Genomic DNA, 22,825 nt, shown 5'->3' with positions numbered 1-22,825 from the left:
CCCCGACCGCCACCACACTGACAGGGATACTGGCAGTTCACTCCACACTGGGAGTCTGGGCACGGACCTTTGCCAGGTGTCATCTTTCCCCATGGCCAGTGGTCTCCCAGGTTGGAACAGTCAGAGTGGAGGCAGTAGGTGTGGTAGTGGCCCCAGCTCTACTCCCAATACCCCAAGTGGGGTGAAATGGGGTGAGATGGCAATCCAGGGGCTCCAATGAGTGGCAGTCAGCAGATCTGGCTCTAGCCCAAGTCAGCTATAAACAGGTGTGACCATGGGACAGTCCTTGCCCCTTTCTGGGCTTCATTTCCCCACTTTCTGGTCACAACAGCCTGACCAGAGCTCTGGGGTCTGCCAGCTCCAAAGTGTCACCAAGGAAGGGTCTGGCTCTGATTCAGAGAGCAGGCTCGGAGGATGGCTGCTGGGTCAGCCCAGCGCCCAGCTGGCACACAGGGTGGTGGGCACGGGGGGGGGGAGGAACAAGGGCACTGCTGAGTGGACAATGCAGAAAGGGCACCAGAAGGGGCAGTGAGAGGAGCTGAGCTAAGGGTCTTGTGGGGACAGCACAGCACCAGTGGCTGGTAAGCCCCACAAGCACGCACCGGGGCAGAACTGCATACTCTTGATTACTGAGGCACTATGCCTGATTCCTGGTGTCTTTCAATCTTATAATAGCTCTATGACGTAGTCAGTCTCATTTTTACAAAGTAGGAAATGGAAGCTGAGATGCAGATTTGCCCAGGGTCACACACCAGCCAGGCCCAACATGGGCCCCCCTGGCTCTAAGCAAGTCGACTCCTTTGAAAACCAGCAGACGTGAAGGGAAGAGAGAAGCGCCCTGGCCCTCACCTGGAACGACTCGATGCTGCCCCTAGTGAGTGTGGCGGGGCACAGGGGTAGGTGAGTGGTGCTCAAGAGGCTGAGATCCCAGTCAGGCCTCAGCGACCAGGAAGCCCAGGCCCCACCTCCAGGCTCCCCTCCTATTTTGGGACCCCCGGAACAGCCAGAGCCTGCTGTGGGCGCAGCTGGGTCTCTCCTACCTCTCCCCAAACCCTGGACTGGAGGCCTTAACCTGACCTTCCCTCACAGGAAGCCTGCTATGGGGGTAGGACATTTTTCTGACCAGTCATCTGCCCAGTTGACACATTCAGGAAAGTATGTGTGTGCTGGGGTGGGGTGAGGGGGGTATTTCCAGGAACTGGGTCCCCACTGGCTCCAGGGTGAGACAGAGTGTCATGTATCTGGCCATGGTGATAGGTGGCTCACTACTTCCCCACATACATGGTGCTACCCTCCTCTTCCCTCAAGAGGCCAGGCTGGAGAGGGTGGTTTTTTCTTCTGAGTTCATGTTTTTAATTGGCTCAAATTACAAAGGTCCCCAAGGAGGCCCTGGGAGGAGGGAGAGAACCTGGGAGAGGCAGAGGTTCACTGCCAGCACCCACCATCCCCACGTGCCACCCACTCCCCCACAAGTACATGTGGAAAAAGGTCCCAGACCCTTTAAATAATGCTAAAAAACCTTGACGAGAGCAGGCCGCTGAAAGGGCTCCTGTACCTTACCACCAGTGACAAGGCTGCTCTGGTCTCCATCCTGCCCAGAGCCCTGGCCCTCACCCACCAAGGCGGAGGCTCCCAATCCAGATGCTGTCCCCAGCTTGGCAGGGGACAGAGGACCTCCTTTGCTAGGAGGCAGGGACGCCATGCCTGTAAACATCAGCAGGACACAACCCACCCGCCGTAGTGGCAGTGCCCCGGGGCCCAGATGCTTTCCACCCCACAGCCTGCTTGTGGCCGTGGCTCCCAGCCACAGCGAAGTGTGGTGGAGGGTGGCAGCTTGGGGCCAGGGGGCTGCCGTGAAAGGACATTTCTCTCTCCCACTGCTTGAGGCCAGGTCCTTTGCAGGCAGCCCCACGGCCTCTCTCTCTGGCTCCAGAGGCTGTGGTGACAGGACCCTGGCCGACAGGGTGGTGAGAGGGCATGGTTATGCCCGGGCCCCCAGCTCACTGACGCGCTGCCGCAGGTGAAAGGCAAATTCAAACATGGTGGCTGCAAGGCTCTGGTGGATGAGGTACCTGGGCAGGCGACCCTGGGGAAGGCGGAAAGGAGTTCCAGCATGGCTTGTCCCCAGCAGGGGCTCCCCCCTCCACTGGCACCAGCAGGGAGCGCTGGGGCTAGAATGCAGGTGCAGCTCTGGAATGCAGCCTGGGCCACCCTCTCCCCCTCAACCCTGGCAAGAAGAACATGCTGTGCCCAAGTCTTGGCACCAGCTACATAGACCCGGAAAGGGCTGGGCTGGCAGCTAGCCACCCCTCCTTGGGGCCTCAGGAGCCAGAGGTAAGAACCAGGAGGCACAGGCCCTCCAGTAACTCAGGGCAAGACCATCCAGACACTGCCCCAAATTTGTGAGTAAGAAAGGAGGCAGGGAGTCGGGGAGACGCTGAGCAGGGAAGGGAGCTCAGCAAGGTCACACAGCCCCCTGCACTCCACCAAGCCTGCCCTGTAGCCCCAGCACCCCCACCTTGAGATCTGTATTAAGGATCCAGATGAAAGTGCAGACATGGGGGTTACTGGTCGACTTGAGCACGATGAAGCCCCCAGGACCATTCTCTCCCCTAAGGAGAGAGGTACAATTGGGGGGACCTTGGAACCAGGCAAGGCCCCTGGCTCCCCACCCTATTCTTAGCCCATCTTGGACTGGGGTGGAAGACAGAAGGGAGCTGCTGACCTAGCAACTGCTACCCTGCCTGAGCAGGGGCCAGGACAGGTGTCTCAGAGGCCACAGCCCTCCATCCCCACCCACCACGTGATGCTCGCAGCCTGCCAATGTTTGCACACCCCCCTTCCAGGTCACCACCCTCCGAGCTCTCCCAGCTGGGAGCTCACCACCTTCCCAGCCCTCATCTACTCTGTCCAGTGATTCTAGGTCAACTCTAGCTGGAGGGGGTGGGCTGCTCTGGCCCGTCTCACCCCTGCTAAACTCAGTGGACAGTGTAGTGCTGGTGGGCTCCAGGAGGGGGCGCCCTCTCAGGAGGCAGTCAAGGCCTGAGCTGCATGGTTCACATCCTGTGGTCATTTAATTTGCCCACAGCTCCACTGAGCACTCTTTTTTTTTAAGGAGGGAGCACCTCACAGGGGCCCATGCGGTGATCGAACCAGCAACCTTGCTGTTATCAGCACCACGCTCTAACCAATGGAGCTAACCAGACACCCCTCCACTGAGCACTCTTAAGCCCACTCCAAAAATAAGGAATTCGGCACCCCAGGAGGAAACAAGCTTGCCCATCATCACCCAGCAGGACTGTGGTTGTGCCAAGAGCAGAACCTCTGTCTGATACTCAAAGAACAGTGCTCTCTGCAGAAGTCCAGGAAGGATGGGGGAGTGAGTGGGGTAGCGGGAGGAGGCCGGCCGCCTGCAGCACGGGTGCACAGAGAACTGCAGGACGCCCTGGAACAGGCCGCAGGAAAAGTGAAACTCTGCTTCCTCTGGCGAGACCTCCGAGCTCTCCAGGACAAAGGCAGGGGAGAAGATGAGGAAAGGGGACTCGAGTCTCCTCAGGAAGGAAGTTCAGCTCCAGGACGCAGAGCCTACTGCTCAGGTTGCCCCGACTAGTGCCGCCGCATGGCTCCCAGCCCTATTCCTCGTCCCTGGTCTACACCCTCCAGCATGAGTGGCGCGGTTCCAGCCATTATTCCCCAAGTCTCCAGCCAACAGAGCAGCCGATTAGCGGGATTAGGAGTCGGGAGGGGTAAAGCCCAGTGGGCCAGGGGCTAGGAAGGCGGCCTCAGCAGGAGTAAGTGCCCAGCTGAACATACTGTACCCTGCCCTGTCCTCACAGCCACTGGGGGAGGGGCTAGCGGGGCTCACCTGACATATTTGTGTGTAGGGGGCTTGGTGCAATGGGTCGCGGCGATGCCTGACGACAGGTATCGATCTCTGCGCCTCTCAATGCGTCGGACATTCACAAAGTCCCTGGAGGAGGGAGAGTTAGGTCAGGGGGTGCCAAGCCCAAGATGCAGGGGTAGGAGGCCTGCCTGGGAGGAGGAGCTTCGTGGCAACGCACCTGGGGGAGACCACACCGCCCGCAGCCCCTGCGGATACATCATAGGAGATGAGGGTGTTGTCTTCCACTCGCTGCAGGATCTGTGGGGCGTCAGGGGAGACATGAGGTGCAGCGCACCCCAGGGGAACCCCAGGGACAGGGTCCCAGCACTTCAGGAAACCCCCAGGCCAGCCTGCTCTCTGCTCAGGTCCCTTTATTAAGAGCCATTCCCATTCGCGGGCCCTGGGCTGGGCACTGTGAGCACTCCTTTTCATTTTCCCACCCTGTCCAGGAAGCACTATTGCCATCACCCCCGTTTTACAGATGGGAAAGCTGAGGCACACAGCAGTTCAATGCTATGACCCAGGACCCCCGGGGGGTAACTGGTCATACTGGGGTATGATGGCCCTGCCCCGCCATGTCGCTCACCTCTGCCCTGAGAAGTGGCCAGGCCAGGCCCCCGGCTCGGCTCACCTGGCAGGCGGTCACTGTCTTATTCCACAGCACCATCCTCTCAGGTTGCAGAATCACTTCCTGGTACACCAGCTCCGCGGGGCAGGCCAGGACGGTCTGGGGCAGGGCGGGCGGAGGGCTGGGTGGCGCCAGCTGTGCTCAGGCACACCCGCCCTTCCCTCGTGGAGGGGAGAAACCTGCCAGAAGGCCCCTCGGCCTCTTCCCGGAGTCCCAGACTGAGCAGGAGGCTCCAGAACATGCCAGAACACCCATTTCCCTCACTCACCTTCAGGATGAATGTCTTGCCATGAAAGGGAACCTCGATGGTGTATACAGTATCCCCATATTCCTATGGGCGGGACAAAAGGGTGGGTGGAGGGTGGGAGAGGGCATGGGGGTCTGGTGGCACAGGAATGGGTGACAGGTAAGTCAGGTTTTTAACAGCTCAGGGCAGAAAACTCCAGGAATCTGGGGATATTTGAGTAGCCGTTAAAAAACAGTGGTTCTGACAAATGTCCAGCAATAAGGAGAGAAAGGCTTTTGCTATCAAGTTAAAAGACAGGAGCACAGCTGTGGCTGCAACCACGAAGAACCGTGTCTCCAGGCCAACAAGGGCTGCCAGAGGAACTGGCCAGAGAAAGGGACAGGGATGTTTTCCCCATTTTCCAAGCCCTCTGCCATCCTTTCAGATAATACTGTTTTGATCATGAAACAAAACACCAGACACAGGGCAGAAGCCTGGCTTCCCCTTCAAAGCTGAGCTGAGAGCAGAGCAGCAGGGAGGTGAGGGCAGGGGGGTGTTTAGGGGGGGAGCAGGGGGGAGGGGCACTAGAGACATCCAATCCATCCTGACCTCCTACCATGTGGCCAACCCCAGGGCCCAGCCCCACCTCCTAGGGCAGGGATATGGTTCCAACCCGGGTAATCCTTGGGCTTATTTCTCAGGCCTCAGAAAAGGGAACGAAAACTCCCAACACATATGGGCGAGTCAGGTGGGAGAGGTTTCTTACATTATTCTTCTCAAACTTCCAGTTCTCCTCTTGGGCCAAAATCTGATCCACCACCGCCATGGCCTCCTTCCCCTGGCGGATGTACTCCCGCTCCTGGCGAGGGATGGGAGGCAGGATGGGGTCAGCCTGGGGTCACTTTGTTTGTGGCTGGTTCTTTCTCTAGACACTCCACACATCCCGTGGAAGCCTGACCCAGCCACGTGGGGTGTGACTGGTCTCCTGGGCCCTGCAGGATTCCTGGGGCCAGGAGCTGTGGCTGTAGCTGCTCCCCACTGGTTCCCAGGCATGAGGTAGACCAGTGGGCTTGACAGATAGTGTGGTCAACACTCAGATGGGCACTGACCGGCATTCAGGCTGCTGCGGTCTACCCTCGGCTGGGAAGCCCCTGCCCATCCTGGCTGAGGCCAGTGCTGGCCACTCTGAAGGCAGGGTGGGGGCGGGCAGCCAAATACCTGGGCAGAGAAGCTTTTCTTCCCAACAACTTCTTCGTCTGATTCATTGTCAGACCCTGCAGAGAACAAGCACCGATGACAATGGGAAGAGGTGGGGAGGTATGAGGATTCGGGTATAAATGCAGGACGTGGGGCGTATAGAAGTGTGTGTGGGAGGCTGGCTTTCCCCAGGGAACCAACCGATAGAAGGACTAGAAAGAAGAGATCCAGCCCAGCCCACTCCTTATAAATCCCCTCCCTGAAGGCAGTTTCCCCACCCACCAGCCCATCACCTGCAAAAGATTCTGGGGGTGAATAGAACTGGCCCTCGGACAGAGCTCCGGAGAAGAGCAGGGGTCCACGGATGACAGAGGCCTGGGCAGCAAGATACCCTGGGAAAGCAGACATGGGCAGCCATTGTCCCAGACCAAGGACGTTAGGCCTTAGCAGCCTGGGGTTCCCCTGCCCCGGACTAACTCTTGGAAGCTGCTCGGGTTGGCAAGATGGCTCAGAAGTGGCTCCATGGGCTGACACTGTCCTCTCTTGGGGCTGGGATGACCCTCGCTGCCCCCACCCCTAGCACTCACATCGCTCCTCCTCTGCTTCCTGGGGTAGGACTTTGAAGTCAAGGAACCAGGTCTCCAACCAGGCAAGGACAAAGGAGACGATGGGGAGCAGGTAACCGAATGCCCCTTTGCTGAGCAGCTGTGGAGGGAGGATGCTGAGCTCCATGCAGGGGGTCACCCCAAACCAACCCAGAGCACAGGCCCCTCCTGGGGCTACCAACTCTGGCATACAACCCACTCTGGGTACAGGCTGCTTGGGGACCCTCTACGGCACATGCCTCTGGATGGATGAATGGATTCTATAGCAGGATAAACTAAGGTTAGGCTGGAGGAAGAAGAATTTTCTGTTCTTGGGGCTGCCAGGGGGCAAGTGGGAGAAGCCAGTGAAGACAATTCCTTGGAAATATCAAAGGACCGGATATCCCCTCACCCCAACCTTGACAACAAGGGCAGACACCCAAAATGAGAGAAATAGTCCCTTAGGAGAAGTCCATCCCGCAGGCCACGCCCACCCGACCAGCCAAACCCCGAGCCCCTGACCTGAGAGAGGATGACCTTGACGATGAGAAAGGCACTGGACACCAGCGTGGTGACCTGTCCAGGGGAGGGTGGATGGAGAGAGGGGAAACGGAGGCTGGCGAGTGAGTCTGCACTCCCTCCCTTGCACCAGCCTCACCAGGGCCCCAGAGCTGCCCGGAAAGTGGCATCTTACCGCAATCACCCACCAGTGCTGGAGCCGCAGCACCGCGTAGCCCAAGAGTAGTCCTGAGAAGCGGAAGAAGGCCAAGACCTGGGGTGGGGAGGGGCAGGGAAGCCATCACATGCAAGCTGATGTCCCTTACCCCTGCTGAAGGCTGGCATCGCCTCCAGTCCTGCTCCCCCCAGGGCCCCTCCACATGGGTGTGCACGCCTCAGGAAAGAATGGCTGAGTCAGTGTTTCTCTGGAGACAATTTGGATGTGACTTTCTTGCACAGGGTCTTGTCTTCCCCTCCCATGGGGGCTCTCTGAAGTTGGGCCCTCATTTAAGAAGCTTTTTGCAGACTGAAGGTTCCCTGAGGATGGCAGCTAAGTCTCCCTGATCAGGTGACAACGTGCGTCGCCGAAAGAAGAGAGTCCAGCCAGAGTCATGTCCCTCCCTGCCCCCAGGACCCTAAGGTCACTCACAAAGATGTCAAAGAAGGAAGTTTTAAAGTTGTATTGGATGATCTCCTGTTCCAGGTTCTTCCGGATACCTGTGTTGGTCTGAAAGAGAGAGATACGAACAGCTCTGCAGGCAGAATCCAATCCCCGGGGCTGCCCCTCACCTCCCAGAATGGGGAAGCGCAGCGGGAGGGTGAAGCTTGGAGGAGAGGCTGTAAATGCTAAGCCACCACCCAAGGAGGTCCCCGAAGCACCAAGGGAGCTCAGCTAGGGGCCTGGGACCCCAGCACTAATAGGATCCAGGCAGCCCAGAAAGGCAGGGCTGGGCTCAGGCACTGATGCTTGTGGGCACACCGCCCAGGAAGCGGTAGGCTTGGAGGGCCTCGGGGCCATGCAGAGGACGCGATGGGCTATGCAGGTAGGCAGGGCTGGCAGACAGGGCGCTGGGAGCCTGCCCTGCACATAATTTCATCTCCCTCCCACCAGTGCAGTGCACATCTTTCTAGCCAACCATCCATCTGGGGTGATGGGGGCTGGGGTGGGCAGTGGTGTCAGACGGAGCCCCAGGTGGCAAATCAATTGATTAGGTTTGTGCTTAATGGGTAAAATCCATCACCCTGCTGGAGAGGACAGTGTGGAGAGTGGGCAGACTTGTCCCTGCCCCTGTTCCTGCCCTAGCCTCCCACACTTTTCCAGTGAGACCTCTGAGACCTGGCTAGGGAGTGAGGGGGCGTGGTTAGGTGCCAAAAGCCAAGCTGCAGCCTGAGGGGGTAGACCCTTCACAGCCACGCAGACTGGGGCTTCTAATCCCTGGTAGATGATCTGAATCGGGGTGAGGGGGCTTGTTAAAGATGTAGCTGTTCAGACCACCGAGTCTGAATCTCAGGCTGAGCTGAGCATCTGAAATCTTTATAAAGCTCCCGTGTGATTCTGATACTCTATGGACTGCCTCCCCACCCCCACCCCGACACGAGAAACCCCCTGCACATTCCCACCAGGTGCCTCTACCTCAGGACCACTCTGAGCCCCCCAGAGTCCAACACCCCCATGCCCTGGCCTGACACCCCACCCCTCCCCACCCAGGCCCTCCTTTTTCTCCTCAGATGGCTCTCTCTTGGGCTCCACAGCCCCTCCCACCCCTAAGAGTCCCTACCCTCACAGCTCTGTCCTCTGCCCTTCTCTGTCCAGAGAACTCTCCTTCCCTTCCACCTGGGCACCCGCCTGTGCTGACTGCATCAGGACTCAGGAGAGCCGAGTTCCGGTCCCCCCTTGGCCAGTATCTGGTGGCGAGACCTAGTGCAGCTCTTGTAACCCTGCTGGGGCCCTTGTGTCCACTGGGCAACACACAGTCTGTTAGAGAACTAAAAATATATAAGCTCCAAAATACGAAAGTAAAACTACAAAACTGAAAATTAATAAAATTTTAATTAAGTGTCCACCAAGCGATACATTATGGTAACTCTACTAATTGTTAAGTCTAGCGTTCTGAAATTTCATGACATTTGAAAACAATTTGGAGGTTTGGTTTTCTCACTTTGCAAGAAATGCCAAGTATGCATGACTGCTGAGCTATTACAGCCAATACAGCCAGATAATTTCAAAAGTAAAGTTATCAAAATATTTTCAGCTCTTTTCTGGAAAGAAAATATATATTGAATGAAGGATGTGGGTCGCTTCAGTGCTTGCTTTGATGTTGAATGGGACCTTCAAAAGGAAGAATGCTGAGACCTCAGAACCTCTTTGAACGGCCGCAAACTTTGCTGGGCCTCAGCTTTTTCATCAGTAAGATGGTCCCTAAGGTCCCCTGTGGCTGTGGTTCTATGTCGCTGAAGGTGCCAGCTCATCTCTGTGCACAAGGGACAGTCACCCTCAGAGCCCTACCTTGCCCTCCAGCTCAATATGCCCAGAATCAAACTTATCCTCTTCACTCCTAAACCAGCCCCTTCTCCAAACTCCTCAGTTCTATCAACAAAGTCATCATTTTCCTGTCACCCGAGCTTGACACCTGGAGGAAGAGCATCTGCCGTCCAGAACTCTGACTCACTTTGCAGGGGAAAAAGAGGGGAGGCTCAGAGAGGCTCCCTTGCCGAGGTCACAGCTAATACAGAGGAGGAGAAGGCACAGGGCCGAGTCTGGGGTGCCCTACTCCCCCAACTCCCGCCTCTGCGGTCAGGTCCTGCCCTGCCCGCTGGCCAAGCACGGCACGGGGGAAGAGGGGTGCTGACCCTGCACTGAGGGCAGCTCCGTCTCCAGGCTGCTGGGTGGCATCTCACCAAACCCGGAGAGGCCAAACTGGGGGGCCCTGGAGGAGTCTCCATAATGGGGAGGGGGAACTGTGAATTTTTCCTGTCTGCTCCCCACTGTGCTCTGCTTTCAGCCCAGTGCCGGGGACACAGCAGGGGCTCAAAAACTGTTTGCTGAATGAATGAATGAAGCCAGACAGCAATGTAGGGCAGAAAGAAGACAAAGGTTTCAGTAGCTCAACCAGAGCTGGTTGGGGTCTCCCCTCCTTTCTCAAGAGTGTCCACTAGGGGAGCAGTATGGCACAGAGATCAAGAGCAAACTCTGGAGCCAGAGGCTGTGGATTCAAACCTGCCTCCTTCACATACTTGCTGAGAGACCTTAGACAAGTGACTCAACCCCTCTGAGCTTCATTTTCTTTCTCCGATAGGTGAGGACAGCTGTCCTTCCCCTTCTTCATTTTACTATCTAAGGCCCAGGTGTCCCCACCAAGACGGCTGTGCCCCCAGCCTCAACCCCACTCACATTCAGCTCAATGATCCAGAGCAGGGAGATGAAGAGCAGGTCGAAGGTGACAAAGAGGCAGAAGGTGCGGCGGACATCAGAGATCGTCTGGCGCTTCTCAGGAGGTGGCAGGAGGAAGTGCGACGAGAGGCTCTGGCTGTGGGACAGCGATGAGCCAAGAGAGGCCACAGCCGGCAGGCTACGCTCCAGGTCGCGGGCCAAATCCCCAGACAGTTTGTTCATCCTGGTGGGCCCCCACCTCAAGGTGGGGAGGGCGGGGCCTCAGAAGCACACCTGGGGGGAGTCGGGGTGTCAGGGTCCTGGAGGTCCGGTTCACCAATATCATCCCTTCATGCACAGCCTCCAGGGACCCCATTTGCTCCCAAACACGTCTGCCACAGCCCCCTACCCTGTCCCAAACCCAGTCCAGGGCCCTCTCTGCCCAAATTCCCCCCAGCAGCCTGACTTCCGGGCTAGAGAGGTTTGAGAATCCCTCTCATTCGGTCCTCCTTCCTCACCACCCCCTGCAAAGCCGCGTGGCCCCACACTTCACCTGTGGAGGGCTTGGGGTCCTCCCCAGTGCCTGGGGGCACAGCCTACTCCGGCCAAACCCAGCCCTGTGGTTCAGCCTCTGGTCCTGTCAACAGGCTCCCTCGGCCTGCACCCACCCCCAGGGAGGAGAGGGCCCAAAGCTCTGTTCTTTGTTTTCCAAGCACAAAGCCACATTCCCTCCCAGCAGCCAGCCCTATCCTCCCACCCCCGGTCCATGGCAACTGGGAGGGACCTCTAGAGCAATGCTCGGCACTGGGACAGCGGGTATGGAGGAAGGACGTCTTGGTCCCTTCTCTCTAGCGCTGTCCCCCAACCCCTACCTCTGCCCCAACCACCGCAGGCGCTCCTCTGGACACTACAACTTCCCCCTAAGGGGCGTCTCCAGGCTGCCTCTCTCACCCTGCAACAACAACCAGAGAAAGCTTTTCAAAACATAAATCAGATCCTGCCATTCCCCACTTACAACCCTCCAAAGGCTCCCACGGGTCCTTGGATAACAGCCCTCCTCACGTGCCTTTGCAGTCTAGGCCTGCGGGGTGTGGCTCGACCATGCTCCTCTTGCAGCTCCTCTCAGGAGGCCTGCCCCCGTCTCACTACCACTGCCAGCCTGGCCTGCGTTCAGATCCTGCAGAGTGGCAGCCGAGTCCGGCCTCGGGGCCTTGAACCTGGCTCTCTCAGCTGCTGCGGGGAATGTTCTTCCTGTCCTTTCAACTGGCTGCTCCAAAGCCCTCTCCTCGGAGCCTCCCACCCTCCCGCTCCCAGTCACAGTGTCATATATGTACATTCTTCAGTGAACTCATCACTGAAATGATCTTATTTGTTGTTCCGCAAACGCCACGGGTGCAGGGTCTTTACCAGACTTGGTCACTGCCGTCTCTTAGCGCCTAGCACAATGGCTGGCGCCTAACAGCTGCTGAATAATTGACTGTTGATCCAGAGGCTCCCCTGGCCCTCAGCAACGTGCTATGCAGAGAGGACCAGGGCAGACCCTAAAGAGAACAAGAATCAGCCACTACCCAAGGCTCCACTGCCCAGAGAACACTACCCACAGCCGACACTGTTTCAGGCCGACTCAGGCCGACACAGGGCAGGATGGTTCTTTCTATTCTACAGATTAGACAAGGCTCAGAAAGGTAAACAGACTTACTTATCCCTTAACTGCCTGTGCAACCCTAAGGCTGAAATTCTCAAGAACCCTAGAGACAAAAGGGGTCCCGGGGCACTCCCTCCCTACAGCCCCCAGGCCTAAGGTCTCCACTCCATCAACTGGCTGACAAGGGACCAACGAGGCCCTGCGCCCTGGATGGGGGAAGAAAAGGTTCGGCCCAGAGCCAGAGAGGAGCTGACTGAATGTGGTGGGGCCTGAACTTCTGGGACTCCATCAAGAGTGTCCCTGAGTCTTCTCACAGGTCAACACCAGGGAACAGACTTGGGGCCAGTGGAAAGGGAACCACAGATGCTTGTCCCTGACCTTAAGAAGGCAAGATCTAACCAGTCTCTCTCCTGATTCATTGTTTCCTTTAAACTTTTGCTATGTCTACTACCTGCCACAGCCCCCTCAATCTACTAGGCCCAAAACAAGCCTCTAGTTGGTGGCTAGCAGGAGGTTCTGAGCAAGCCAGCTGGTCTATCCCTCTGCCTCTGCATAAGTCCCAGTGGACAGGAGCTGATGGCTCTCAGCACAGGCACCAGCTCACGGCCACCCCCCAATACCACACTCTTGGGGGCCCCCAGGACAAGCTCATCTGGAGGGTATTGAAGGAAAGCCGGGCCCAGCTCCGGAAGGAGGCTGTCAGAGGAGGATGTGACCAGCCACCGGCAATGACCCCCCAGCATCTATCAGCCAGACCTGGTGCCAGACGGCACGATCAGGGCATCCCTCACTGCGACAGGGCCACAGCTCCAGGGCAGGTGACATTTCCTCGTCTCCAACAGTCCTCTTATCTCCTGCCAGACCTGTCTCCATCTCTCCCCTTTCCTGTCTGTCTCACAAACTACCTTTCTAGCTTTTCATTCTAAGCGTCTTTGTACCCCCTCTCCCGCACCCATCGTTACTTCGCCCGCTCTCTGGGTCTTCCTTCCCATCTCGCTCCCTTTTATGAGTCTTCCTCTCCAGCCCCATTAGATCAGCGTCTCTCTCCCTTTCTCCAGTTTTCTCTTTAGCTCCTTCTCTTCTCTATCTGCCTTCACCCTGTCTCTCTCTCCCTCTTCCCTATCTCGCTGCAAGACGCTATGGCTTCCTTACTCCTAGTCTGCTCCAGTGTCCATCTGTCTTTCCCCCTGGCTTTCTCCCTCCCTCCCTGGGGACAGGATTTGGGTGGCAGCAGCTTGGGTGTGAGAGGCACTCAGAGTGGCAATAGCACTGACACATACTCAGACATCCCTGTTGAAGCGAGAGACACAGATGGAGGCTGAGAGCAGAGGTGTCACGGAGCCTGGGAGCTGCAGACGCAAGGGTATGCGGGAGCCAAGCATGGGGGCTCTGAAGGGCTGGGGATGGTTGGCCAAGAGTTGGGGGGGGGGTTCTATAGCACCCTCCCCCATGACAGCAGCTCAGAGTCCAAATACGCCAGAGCTTGTAGAGTAAAACGAGCCCAGTCTTGGCACAGCCACTAATCCCGAGTAACTTTGGGCAAGTCCTTTTCACCAAGGAAAAAGGTCAGTGTTTTCTTTTAAAACCCCTTTTAAGAGAGACTTAATAAAATAAAATCTTACTTGGAACTTCAATATATAAAACAGATAAAAAGAGGACTGTCGTGGAGCCTGCCACAGAAAGTGGCCACAGAGAGCCCCACTAGTCAGCCTTTCCTCGAACCCTGGGATCACCCCTGGGGCACCTCCTTGGGTGCACGCACTCAGATGGCTTCAAAAGGCCTTTGAGCTCCCTCAGACCACCTGCCAGTCTAAGAGGCGAAAAACATCTTGCCTTGGAACTGCGCTTAGCAGTCCCCAAAGCACTTGTTCTCTGGTCCTTGAGGGCGGAAGGTGGCAGTGCCAGCAGAACAACTAGACTTGGCTTCCACCCCACAGCGCCCACCCTCCTGATAAGGGGGAGGCAGGAATGAGTGTTGTGAGGCTGCCACCCAGCCCCGTGGGAGCAGCACTCCCCTGCCAAGCCCACCACCTGCTGTCACCGGCCCCTCCCATGCACCTTCAGAGGTGTCAGGAGTGGAATGGCACATGTGGCGTGAAGGAGTCCACACAGGATGGCTACAGACTTGACACTGGATGTGTGTTTGTGGAAGCTGAACTGCTAAGGCTTGGGGGGAGTGGGAGGGAGGGAATTGGAGGTTTTATCACCCTAGGTTGGAAAGGAAAGAAGGATGGAGAGAAATAAGCAAGTGGGTCTCTGGCACAGTGGAAAGCTCCTGAAGCAAAGGGGAGGGGTGGGCATGGGCCCTCACACCCCCTCCCAGGCCTTGTCTTACTCACCAGGAAATGCTAGTACCGCCCAATTGCAGTAGGAGCTTTGGGGTAGGGTCCTGGACTCAGGGCAGACAACAGCAGGCAGAAAAGAGAACTGGACTCTGAAATCAGGGTTCAAATCTCAGTCTGCCCTTAACTAGCTGTCGGATCTGGGGCAAATATAAGCATTCTGAGATTCAGTTTCTTCAGTTGCATTAAATAAAGGCAACAATAATATACAGTAAGTCCTCACTTAACCTCATCGATAGTTTCTGTGACTTTGAGACAATGCATAATGAAACTAATTGATATAAACAAGAGTTAAGTTCCTACGGCAACTTCTAATGAAACAATGTTGAACCAAACAACATTTGAGGACCTGCTGTACTTAATGCCACAGACATACACTTAAAAATGGTTAAGATGGGGGGGCAGCCGAATGGCTCAGTTGGTTAGAGCGTGAGCTCTGAACAACAGGGTTGCCGGTTCGATTCTCACATGGGCCAGTGGGCTGCGCCCTCCACAACTAGATTGAAGGACGACGACTTGGAGATGATGGGCCCTGGAGAAACACACTGTTCCCCAATAAAAAAATAAAAAATAAAAAAAAGCTTATCACCTATGTTAAAAAAAATGGTTAAGATGGTAAATGTTATGCTATGTGTATTTTACCACAATAAAAAAGGCAACGATAATTGCTACCTTCTAGGGCTGGCATCTATGTAAGTGTCAAGAGGAAGTAGGCAGGTGCTTGGTCAGTGGTGGATGAAATGGTCAGTGGTGGCAAGGCCATCCAGGTGAGAGGGAAATTAAGTGTGTGTGTATGTGTGTGGGTGTGTGGGGGGGAGGGCTTATATGCTACAGTGATGTGTAATACAATCTCCCCAAAAGGCCTGGGTTCAAATTTGAGCTCTACAATTCACCTGCCAGGTGACCTAGAACAAGCTCTCTGAGCCTCAGTCCAAGTTCCCTCATCTATACATAAAAAGGGCCAAGATATTCCAGCTTTAGGCAAAGGTGAATTCCCAGGTGGGGGTGGGGGCAGGAAGTGGGGGGGGGACTGTTCTGGCTCCCTGCACAGGATCTGGCTGGGGGGGGGGGGAGTACCAGACCTGATCTCGAATACTACCCCTTCCCACCAGTGCCCAGCCCCACTGCAGTCCCAAGCTTCTGTCTCCTCTCCTTACCACCCACCGCCAGGTTCCGATTTCCAGTTCTAAGTGGCAGGGGTACAGAAGGGTTCCTTGCCAGCCCTCAGTCACACCCCAGGCTAGAAGCTCCAGTCATCTCTCTGCAGCTCAACACCCCAGCTGCCTGCAGCTCCCAGCTGGTGTTTCCTGGCCGAGGCAAGGCTGCAATTTGAACAATGCCCCTTACTGTGCAAGCCTCAGGGCTGCATCTGGAATCTGGGGATACCTGTCTTGATCCTGGGCTGTCTGGGGCATCAGAGGAGATAGCAATGCAGAGGAAGTGCACAGAATAGTGGTGGGCACCAGAGTAAGTGCGTTAGACATTCACCTCTGCCACGTGAGCCTTCTTGCCCTTTCCCACCTCCCAACCTCCTCTGGAGGGCTGGGCCATATTGTGCAAGGACCAGTTAAGAGTTTGTTCCACAGAGCTGTGCTCTGTGAACTCAGGATAGGGGAACAAATCTCATCTATATCCAGAAATAGTCCACATTTCTGGGCAGTGTGGCTTCTCCAAACCCTCTCCCAGGGCCGAGGAGACAGTGGACACATGCACTCAATACCTCCCCCGCTCTGCATCCTCAGCAAGTACTAGCATTAGCTCCACCCAGCCAAAGGGGCTTTCCAGTGGGTCCCTAACTCAGCACAAATCGGGAGGAATCAGTGACGCCAAGAAAAAACTGGACTCCAAACCGGAAGGTTCACATCCTGGATTCCCACATTACTAGTCACGGAATCTCTCTGTGCCTCAGTTTTCTTCTCTGTGAAATGGGGATAACAACACTTACTACAGGTATTATAAGGATTAATGACTTATTAAAAGTAATGGCCTAGAACAGTCTCTGACACAGAGGATTAGCTAGTACGACATCCCTGCCTCTTCTCTAGAGGAAGACACAAATCTTGAGCTATGACTGCCTCCGTGAGATGGCTTCAGGCCAGGGCTGGTGTTGTTCTGGGTCAAGCTGCCCTGTTAATGCCCAGGTTAATGGTGAATCCACAGATGGGCAGAGGCAGAGGCTCTGGGTGTGGAACAGGTTGGCCTTTGGCCAGCCTGAGAGGTAGCTGGTTTAGGGAGGGAGGAGAGCAGACCAAACGGGCCTGCGGTCCATCCAGACGGGCCAGCACAGAAGAAACACATCCGGCTGGCCGTGGCCCATGTGGCAGCCTGCAGACACCCTCTCCTTTACTCATCACCCCCAAGAACTATAGCGATGGGATAGGTGGAGGAGACTGAAGCTTGGAGAGGCCTGCCCCATCTCCCAGCCAGGATGGGGCAGAGCTGACCCCAGAGACACAGAGGCTTCCTCCCCATGCTGGACTGGGACCCACTAAATCCAAATGCGACTGCTGTCTCCAAAGCCTCTTCTAGACAGGAAGCAAGGTGTCAAAAGACCCCAAAGAGGTTACTAGCCACCAAGCGAGGGCCTGTGGAGAGCCCAGTGTCCTCCCTTCCACATCCAAACCACCCACAAATCCTGTTGGCTCTTCCTTCGAAATCCACCCAGCATCTGCCCACTGCTCACCACGACCACCACGTCACCCGCCCACTGTCATCTCCCACTTGCTGCAGCTTCCTGACCACCCCGTTGTCCTTGTCCCAAGTCTATTCTCAACACAGCAGCCAGAGTGAGCAGAGAAAAGTCAAACCGCACCTCCCCAACACCCCAAACCTCTAATGGCTTCCGGCTGACCCAGAGTAAAGGCCAAAGTATCTACCCTGGCCTCCAAGCACCCGCTTCCCCTGGCCTCTTCCCCTTGAACCCTCTGCTGCAGCCCCTCTGTTCCTTGGGCCCATCTTGCACCTCCTGTCCTCCGTCTGGAGCGCCTCCGCCAGGTCTCCGCATTGTTCCCTTCCTCCATTCTGGTCTCTGTGTCCCTGTGGAGAGGCCTTCCCTGAACTCCCTATTTAGCCTCAGCCTTCATCCTCTCACCCTGCTTGTTCCCCACCGCAGTCATCACCCCAGACACAGTATGTGTTTAGCAGTCTGTGTTTACTGCCTGTCTTCTCCCACTGGAACGCCAACTTCATGAGAGCAGGGACTCCCAGTGCTGTGTTCACTGCCGCACGCCCAGCACCCAGAATAGCACCAGGCTTATAGTGGCCATGCAGGAAATGTGCTGAAGGACGATTTACACCCTTCCTCACAGGTACGCATGCACACACAAACGCCTTGTCCGGTCTAGACTGCCCCTCCTGGAGCTGGACTCCACCCTCTGCTGATGTCGCGCCCTGCCCAGAGGCCAGACACCCCTTCAACCAGTGGGCAAGAGGAACTGGTTTCCTGGACACCCTTAGGCAGCGTGACTGCTCCCCTCCCCTTCCTGAGCCCAGACTTGCAGGAAAAGGACTGGAGGTGAGTTAAATTCCTTAGCAAAGGTCAAGGAGGAAGGACTCTGCTCACTTGGCAAGACCCTAGCACCTCTCTCGCTTTGAGGGGTAATACCCCTCCCCCAATACTCTCCCAACCAGTGGCTGCTACAAGGACACCCAAGGCCTGCTGGTCTCCCTTCTGTGCGTCCACTCCCCGCTTCCTCATTCTAGAATGACCTCCTCCCCCTGGGGGAGAACTCTTGACTCTGCAGAGACAAGTTCAAATATCATCTCCTGGGCAAAGCTCTCCCTTGCCCTCCAGGCTTCCCCAGGTCTCAGGACTTCGGCTCAGCACTTCCCTTACACACAGACTTGAGGCTCAGCGTCGTCTTCCCTTGAGCCCATGAATGTCTGGTCAGCATACATGTCTAGTAAGTTCACTGGTCTGTGGATCCGTAATGCCCACCCTGGGACAGGATAAAGTGCATGGATTTGGGGATGGTCAACAGACCTGGAGTCAAAAACCCAAGGATGTTCTTTATTAGGCTGTGTGCCCTTGACCAAATCAATCTCTGAACCTCAGTCTCTTCATCTATAAAATGGGGATAGCATAGTGCCTACTTCACAGAGCTATTAAAAGGATTAGAAATACCACATGCAAAATGCCTGTGCCTAATTAACAGTAGCTATTAACACTATTAGGGGCCATGGGTAGGGTTAGAGGCAGGGCCCTCTGGTCCAGGCATATCCAGCATGGCACTTTGCCCAAACTGAGGCTCCCATCAGTACTGCTGGATGGAAGGATGGGCTCTGGCCTCAGGGAGCTGACCAGGATGGCACTTATTAGGCACTAGTGTACGTCAAGGCTCAATGGCCCATGCCATCCACCTTGGCACAGTTAGCTGACTGGCCCCTGCTCCGCCCACCCACAGACAGTTTGGGATGTTCCCTGGAGAAGTAGGTGTTCACTAAGAGGAGGACATGGCGGCAGAGACAAATGAGATCTCAAAGCGAAAGCCAGGTTCCATTTCTCCCTTCCTTCTGGGGAAGTGGAAAGGGAAGAGTCAAGCCAAAACAGAAACTGTATTCATCACTGTACCCTCCCATTCCTGCCCAAGAGGGGTTCTGACAGTACAGTTTACTGGGAAACCCTAACAAACAGAACTTCTCTGCCTCCTTCCCCCTCCACATGCCAGGCCCTATTAAATGTCTGGATGCCCCAGCTGACTCTACGACCCTGGCCTACTCAGGCCCCATCCCACCCCTCAGAGCTGTTGTGTAAAACTTGAGGCTAATGAGGTCGAGTTCTCAAGGTCAGTGTGGAAAGGGCCAGTCATCCTCCAGAGAAATCTGTCATATCAGCCCACTCAAAGGAAGTTCTCCGGCAGGGGTGGGGGTGGTTCAGCTCAGACTCCTCCAGCACCAGCCCAGATGGGACAAAAGCCAGGATCAGCCACTTCTCAGCCAGAAAAAGTTCAGCGGGATATACTGGTCAGATGGGATGGCCTCCTTGTCCCTTGTTCCACTGATGTGGCAGCTGTCCCTTTGGGGGCCAGGACCCTGAGGCAGTTTCGAGAGACATCTATGGACCTAGAGTTGGGAGACAGTTCTTAAGTCCCTGCTGAGTGATTCTGACCTTACCTACAAGTCTCAGCTTCCTCATCTGAAAATGGAGCCAACAACCTCTGCCACTCACTGGAACAAATACGTGTCAAATGTACAAGATTTTAGTTCTCACCTGCACAAATCTAGGTGTGTGAGAGCCCGTTTAATGCAGCACACAGTGGCTGGGGACACTCAGTGGGCTCCCAGTCTGGTAAGGGAAGTGGATAAAAAAGAAACAGTACCACGCTGTGGTCAGCACTTTCAGGGAGGAAAGAACAAAGGACCATGGACTCCCAGAGAAATGAGCATCTCACCCAGGCTGGAGTAAGTGAGGGTAGGAAAGCCACAGGGAGGAGCCATCTGACAGAGGCCTTGAAAAATCTGTATCTGTCCCTTCTATCACTGGAGGCCTGGAGGATGAGCATTGCAGGTAGGCAGAACAGCATGAATAAAGGCCCAGCCTTAGGTCTAAAGCACAGACCCAGATACCAGGCTGACCCTACCCAGGGCCTGCCCCCAGGGCATGGTCCCCACAGGCTCCTAACCTAAGGGGGTACTTCCTCATAGCCAGTGGAGGAAAGGAATCCCCAATCTCAGCGGAGGAGGCTGCCTCTGCTCTCCTGCTCACCTCAGCTCCCTCCCCCCACAAGAGCTATGTTCAGAGGACTCAGCTCTCCATTCTCTGAGCCCACCCGGTCTCCACCTCCCTCTGGTAAACTCATCCTCTTGCACTAAGGCCTTTCACTAAATGTCGGCTCTTTTGGGAAGCCATTCTTGGCCTTTTTCTGCCTTGGGTTCCCCGAGCTTCATGCAGTTCTCTAGAATGAATGCTTGCCATGTAAATTTATCCATTTCCAGATTCATTTCCTGAGCAGACTCACAGTCTGGGTCTTTTTTACTCTTGAATCTTCATTCGATAAATCCAGATCCTGCCCTCAATGCCCTCCACCCTAGCATTTCACTTACTGAGAAAGAGCCAGGCTCTGGGGCTCTGGGACAGAATGAGAAGCCACATCAACTGTCCTTAAGCAGCTTATGAAATTAAAAGTCATAACCATTGCTCTCTCTTGTCCTTACATAAACAATAGCTAACATGTATTTATTGAGCACTCATGTGCTCAGGTTTAAGTCCTACACCCACATTATTTCATTTAATCCTCACAATAACTCTATGAGGTGGGCACATTACTATCTCAATTTTACAAATAAGGAAACTGAGGCATTGACTTCATCAAGGTCACAAAACAGTATGAGAACCCAGGAAGTCTGAGTCAGGAGTCTGAATTTTCAACCACTATGCTATTATGGAGAGGGGCTGCAGGGACACAGAGGGGCAATATTTAGCGTTTGGGTGTGGGGAGAAGGTGATCCAGAGGCTGCCTGAGCAGAGCACTAAAGGAAAAGCAGAACGTAGCCCAGCAGATAGGATAAAAGGGGCTTTCTAGGTAGAGGTGCTGTGTGTGCAAAGGCAGAGAGACACAAAATAGCAAGGTGTGGGCAAGCGCATCCGGCAATGTCATATTATTGGACCTTAGGGTGTACACAGGAGGCTCAGATCATAGAGAGCTCTGCAAATTGTGCTAGGAATTCAGCCTTCCCCGTAGGCAATGGAAAGCCATCAAAGGGTTTTAAGCAAAGTAGTGACCCTATGAGACTTGTGTTTTAAGAGGATCACAAGAGTTACAGTTTGGAGACTGAGTGGCAGGCAACCAGGCCTGGAAGTTGCTGGGAAGCCACTGCAGTCATCCTGGTGAGAAACGCCACAAGGATAGTAACCGAAGGCATGGAGGTGTGAGGCCAGGTGTGAAGCATGTTCAGGAAGTTAGATGGACTAGGTCTCCTCATAGATATGAGAATTGAGGGAAAAGAGGAAATGTAAGATAATGCCCAGGTTTCTGACTGGAATGGGCAGCAGAGGAAGAATGAATCTGCAGGGGAAGAGACCATTTCAAGTTTAGACAGTGAGCTCCAGTTGAAGTGGAGCTAGAAGGCCACGTCTGGGACTCCAGGGAGGGGTTGCACTGAAGTTGTAGAGCTGAGCGGAGTTCGGTAGGCGGTGCAAAGCTGAAGCCCCCGGAATAGATGAGACCAACCAGATTCAGTGTACAGAAGGGCTGGAGCAGAGGAGAATGTGAAACTACTTCTGTCAGAGCAGTAGGAAGGAAATAAGGAGATTCTGACGCAGAGGAACCAAAAAAAAATAAGGTCACGTGTCAATTATGTCAATTAGAAATGAGTGTCAGTGCTGCGATGCACCTATCAGAACTCAGGAAAGATACTTTAAAAGGCCCTTTTTATGTCAATTAGGAAGTCATTCATTGAGATTTCCAAAGGAAGTTGGGGGAGACCGGATATCAGTGGGACGCAGACTTACAGGAACCTGTAGATTTTTTCCTGCTCATTAGGGAACCCTGACCCCTCCCCATATCCAACTCCTGCCCTTAATACAAGCTACCATCAACCCCTCGCCTTTCCCATCGCAGGGAACAGGCGGGTTTTGCAGGGCGACCCGGGACGCACTAACCGGGCCGTCTCGAGTGGGCGGGCCGCGGAGGGTCAGCGCCGTAGACCCCCGAACCCCGCGAGGGGCGGAGCAAGGCCGAGCAGAGGAAGGGGGCGGAACCTGGGACGCGGTGGGTGTGAGAAGGGTCGGACGGAACCAAGAACGGACACCGGGTAGGGAGGCGGGATCCGCTAGCAAGACACGACCCTCCTGGCACTACCTGGTCCGAGTGACTTCTGCTGGACCCACCTGCTCCATGTCAACCACCGGCCGGGCTCTTCTGCCCCAGCAGCTGTCCGGCTCCGTGGCACCCGCAGCGCCTCCGAGCGGAAGGGGATCTGGCGGCGGCGCCACTTCCGCCGCTGAGTCCGCCCTCAAGAGCGAACCGGGACGTGCGCAGGACTGCAGCCCCGCCCCTCTGCCTCAGCCTCCTCCCCCAAGTCCTCCAGCCCCACCCACAAGGGCCGGAAGTGGGGGCTGCCGCTAAAGTTAGACTTCAAGAGGGTCTTCCTAGAGTTAGGGGATGGGGAAGCCCAGGGGTATCGTCGTTATTCAGCCATGTAGGTTTGGCACAGTGGAAAAAAGGGAACTTCCTGAGGCAGTGCTGGGGGGACGGAATTTGGAGGAATCCACAATTGCTCTTGAAGCCCCTGTCCTCTTTCCTCTCTGTCTCTTTCAGCCATCCCTAGTAGGATATAGACTTGTTGTGGTCCTTCCTAAGAGTGCCCCCCGCTGGTTGTCTGCAGGAAAGACTCCTAGACGAGAGGGCTGGTTACTAGGGCAAGACCCTGACCCTAGGATGACCAGTAACCAGGTCTTTCACATGAGGGGAAAAATACCTACTACCTCCTCCTCCCTTTCCTTTCCCCTGAA

The 22,825-nt window shown here is 55.4% G+C and overlaps 1 protein-coding gene across 9 annotated transcripts; it reads right to left on the bottom strand.

Moving 5' to 3' along the window:
• Positions 1 to 1,329: 1,329 nt before the first annotated feature.
• On the bottom strand, positions 1,330 to 22,357 carry STARD3 (StAR related lipid transfer domain containing 3). Of its 9 annotated transcripts, none has more exons than XM_074320890.2 (16): positions 22,202 to 22,348; positions 10,940 to 11,338; positions 10,408 to 10,680; positions 7,666 to 7,743; positions 7,213 to 7,290; positions 7,041 to 7,094; positions 6,522 to 6,639; positions 6,228 to 6,326; positions 5,956 to 6,011; positions 5,504 to 5,596; positions 4,780 to 4,842; positions 4,515 to 4,610; positions 4,062 to 4,141; positions 3,866 to 3,970; positions 2,519 to 2,612; positions 1,330 to 2,086 (listed from the first exon to the last, which is right to left on the bottom strand). In XM_074320890.2, the coding sequence occupies exons 3-16, from the start codon at positions 10,627 to 10,629 to the stop codon at positions 1,982 to 1,984; spliced, it is 1,341 nt and encodes a 446-aa protein (XP_074176991.2). In that variant the 5' UTR covers positions 10,630 to 10,680; positions 10,940 to 11,338; positions 22,202 to 22,348; the 3' UTR covers positions 1,330 to 1,981. The 9 variants fall into 9 exon arrangements, with proteins under 9 accessions (XP_074176991.2, XP_074176989.2, XP_019603200.3 ...); XM_074320888.2 differs by having other exon boundaries at positions 11,259 to 11,338; XM_019747641.3 differs by lacking the exon at positions 10,940 to 11,338 and having other exon boundaries at positions 22,202 to 22,356.
• Positions 22,358 to 22,825: the final 468 nt, after the last annotated feature.

The sequence above is a fragment of the Rhinolophus sinicus genome, chromosome 12, assembly GCF_057876585.1.
Source record: "Rhinolophus sinicus isolate RSI-liver-muscle chromosome 12, RSI-T2T, whole genome shotgun sequence".
Lineage (NCBI taxonomy): Eukaryota > Metazoa > Chordata > Mammalia > Chiroptera > Rhinolophidae > Rhinolophus > Rhinolophus sinicus.
The sequence above is the reverse complement of the archived record's forward strand: the minus strand, read 5'-3'. Positions and strand labels throughout refer to the sequence as shown.

Coding starts and splice junctions, on each gene's coding strand:
- STARD3 (XM_019747637.3), bottom strand. CDS start 10,629: ATGAACAAACTGTCTGGGGATTTGGCCCGCGACCTGGAGCGTAGCCTG. Junction 5,597..5,955: donor AGAAAAGCTTCTCTGCCCAG/GTATTTGGCTGC, acceptor ATCCCTCGCCAG/GAGCGGGAGTACATCCGCCA. Junction 4,142..4,514: donor AGACAGTGACCGCCTGCCAG/GTGAGCCGAGCC, acceptor GACGCCCCACAG/ATCCTGCAGCGAGTGGAAGA.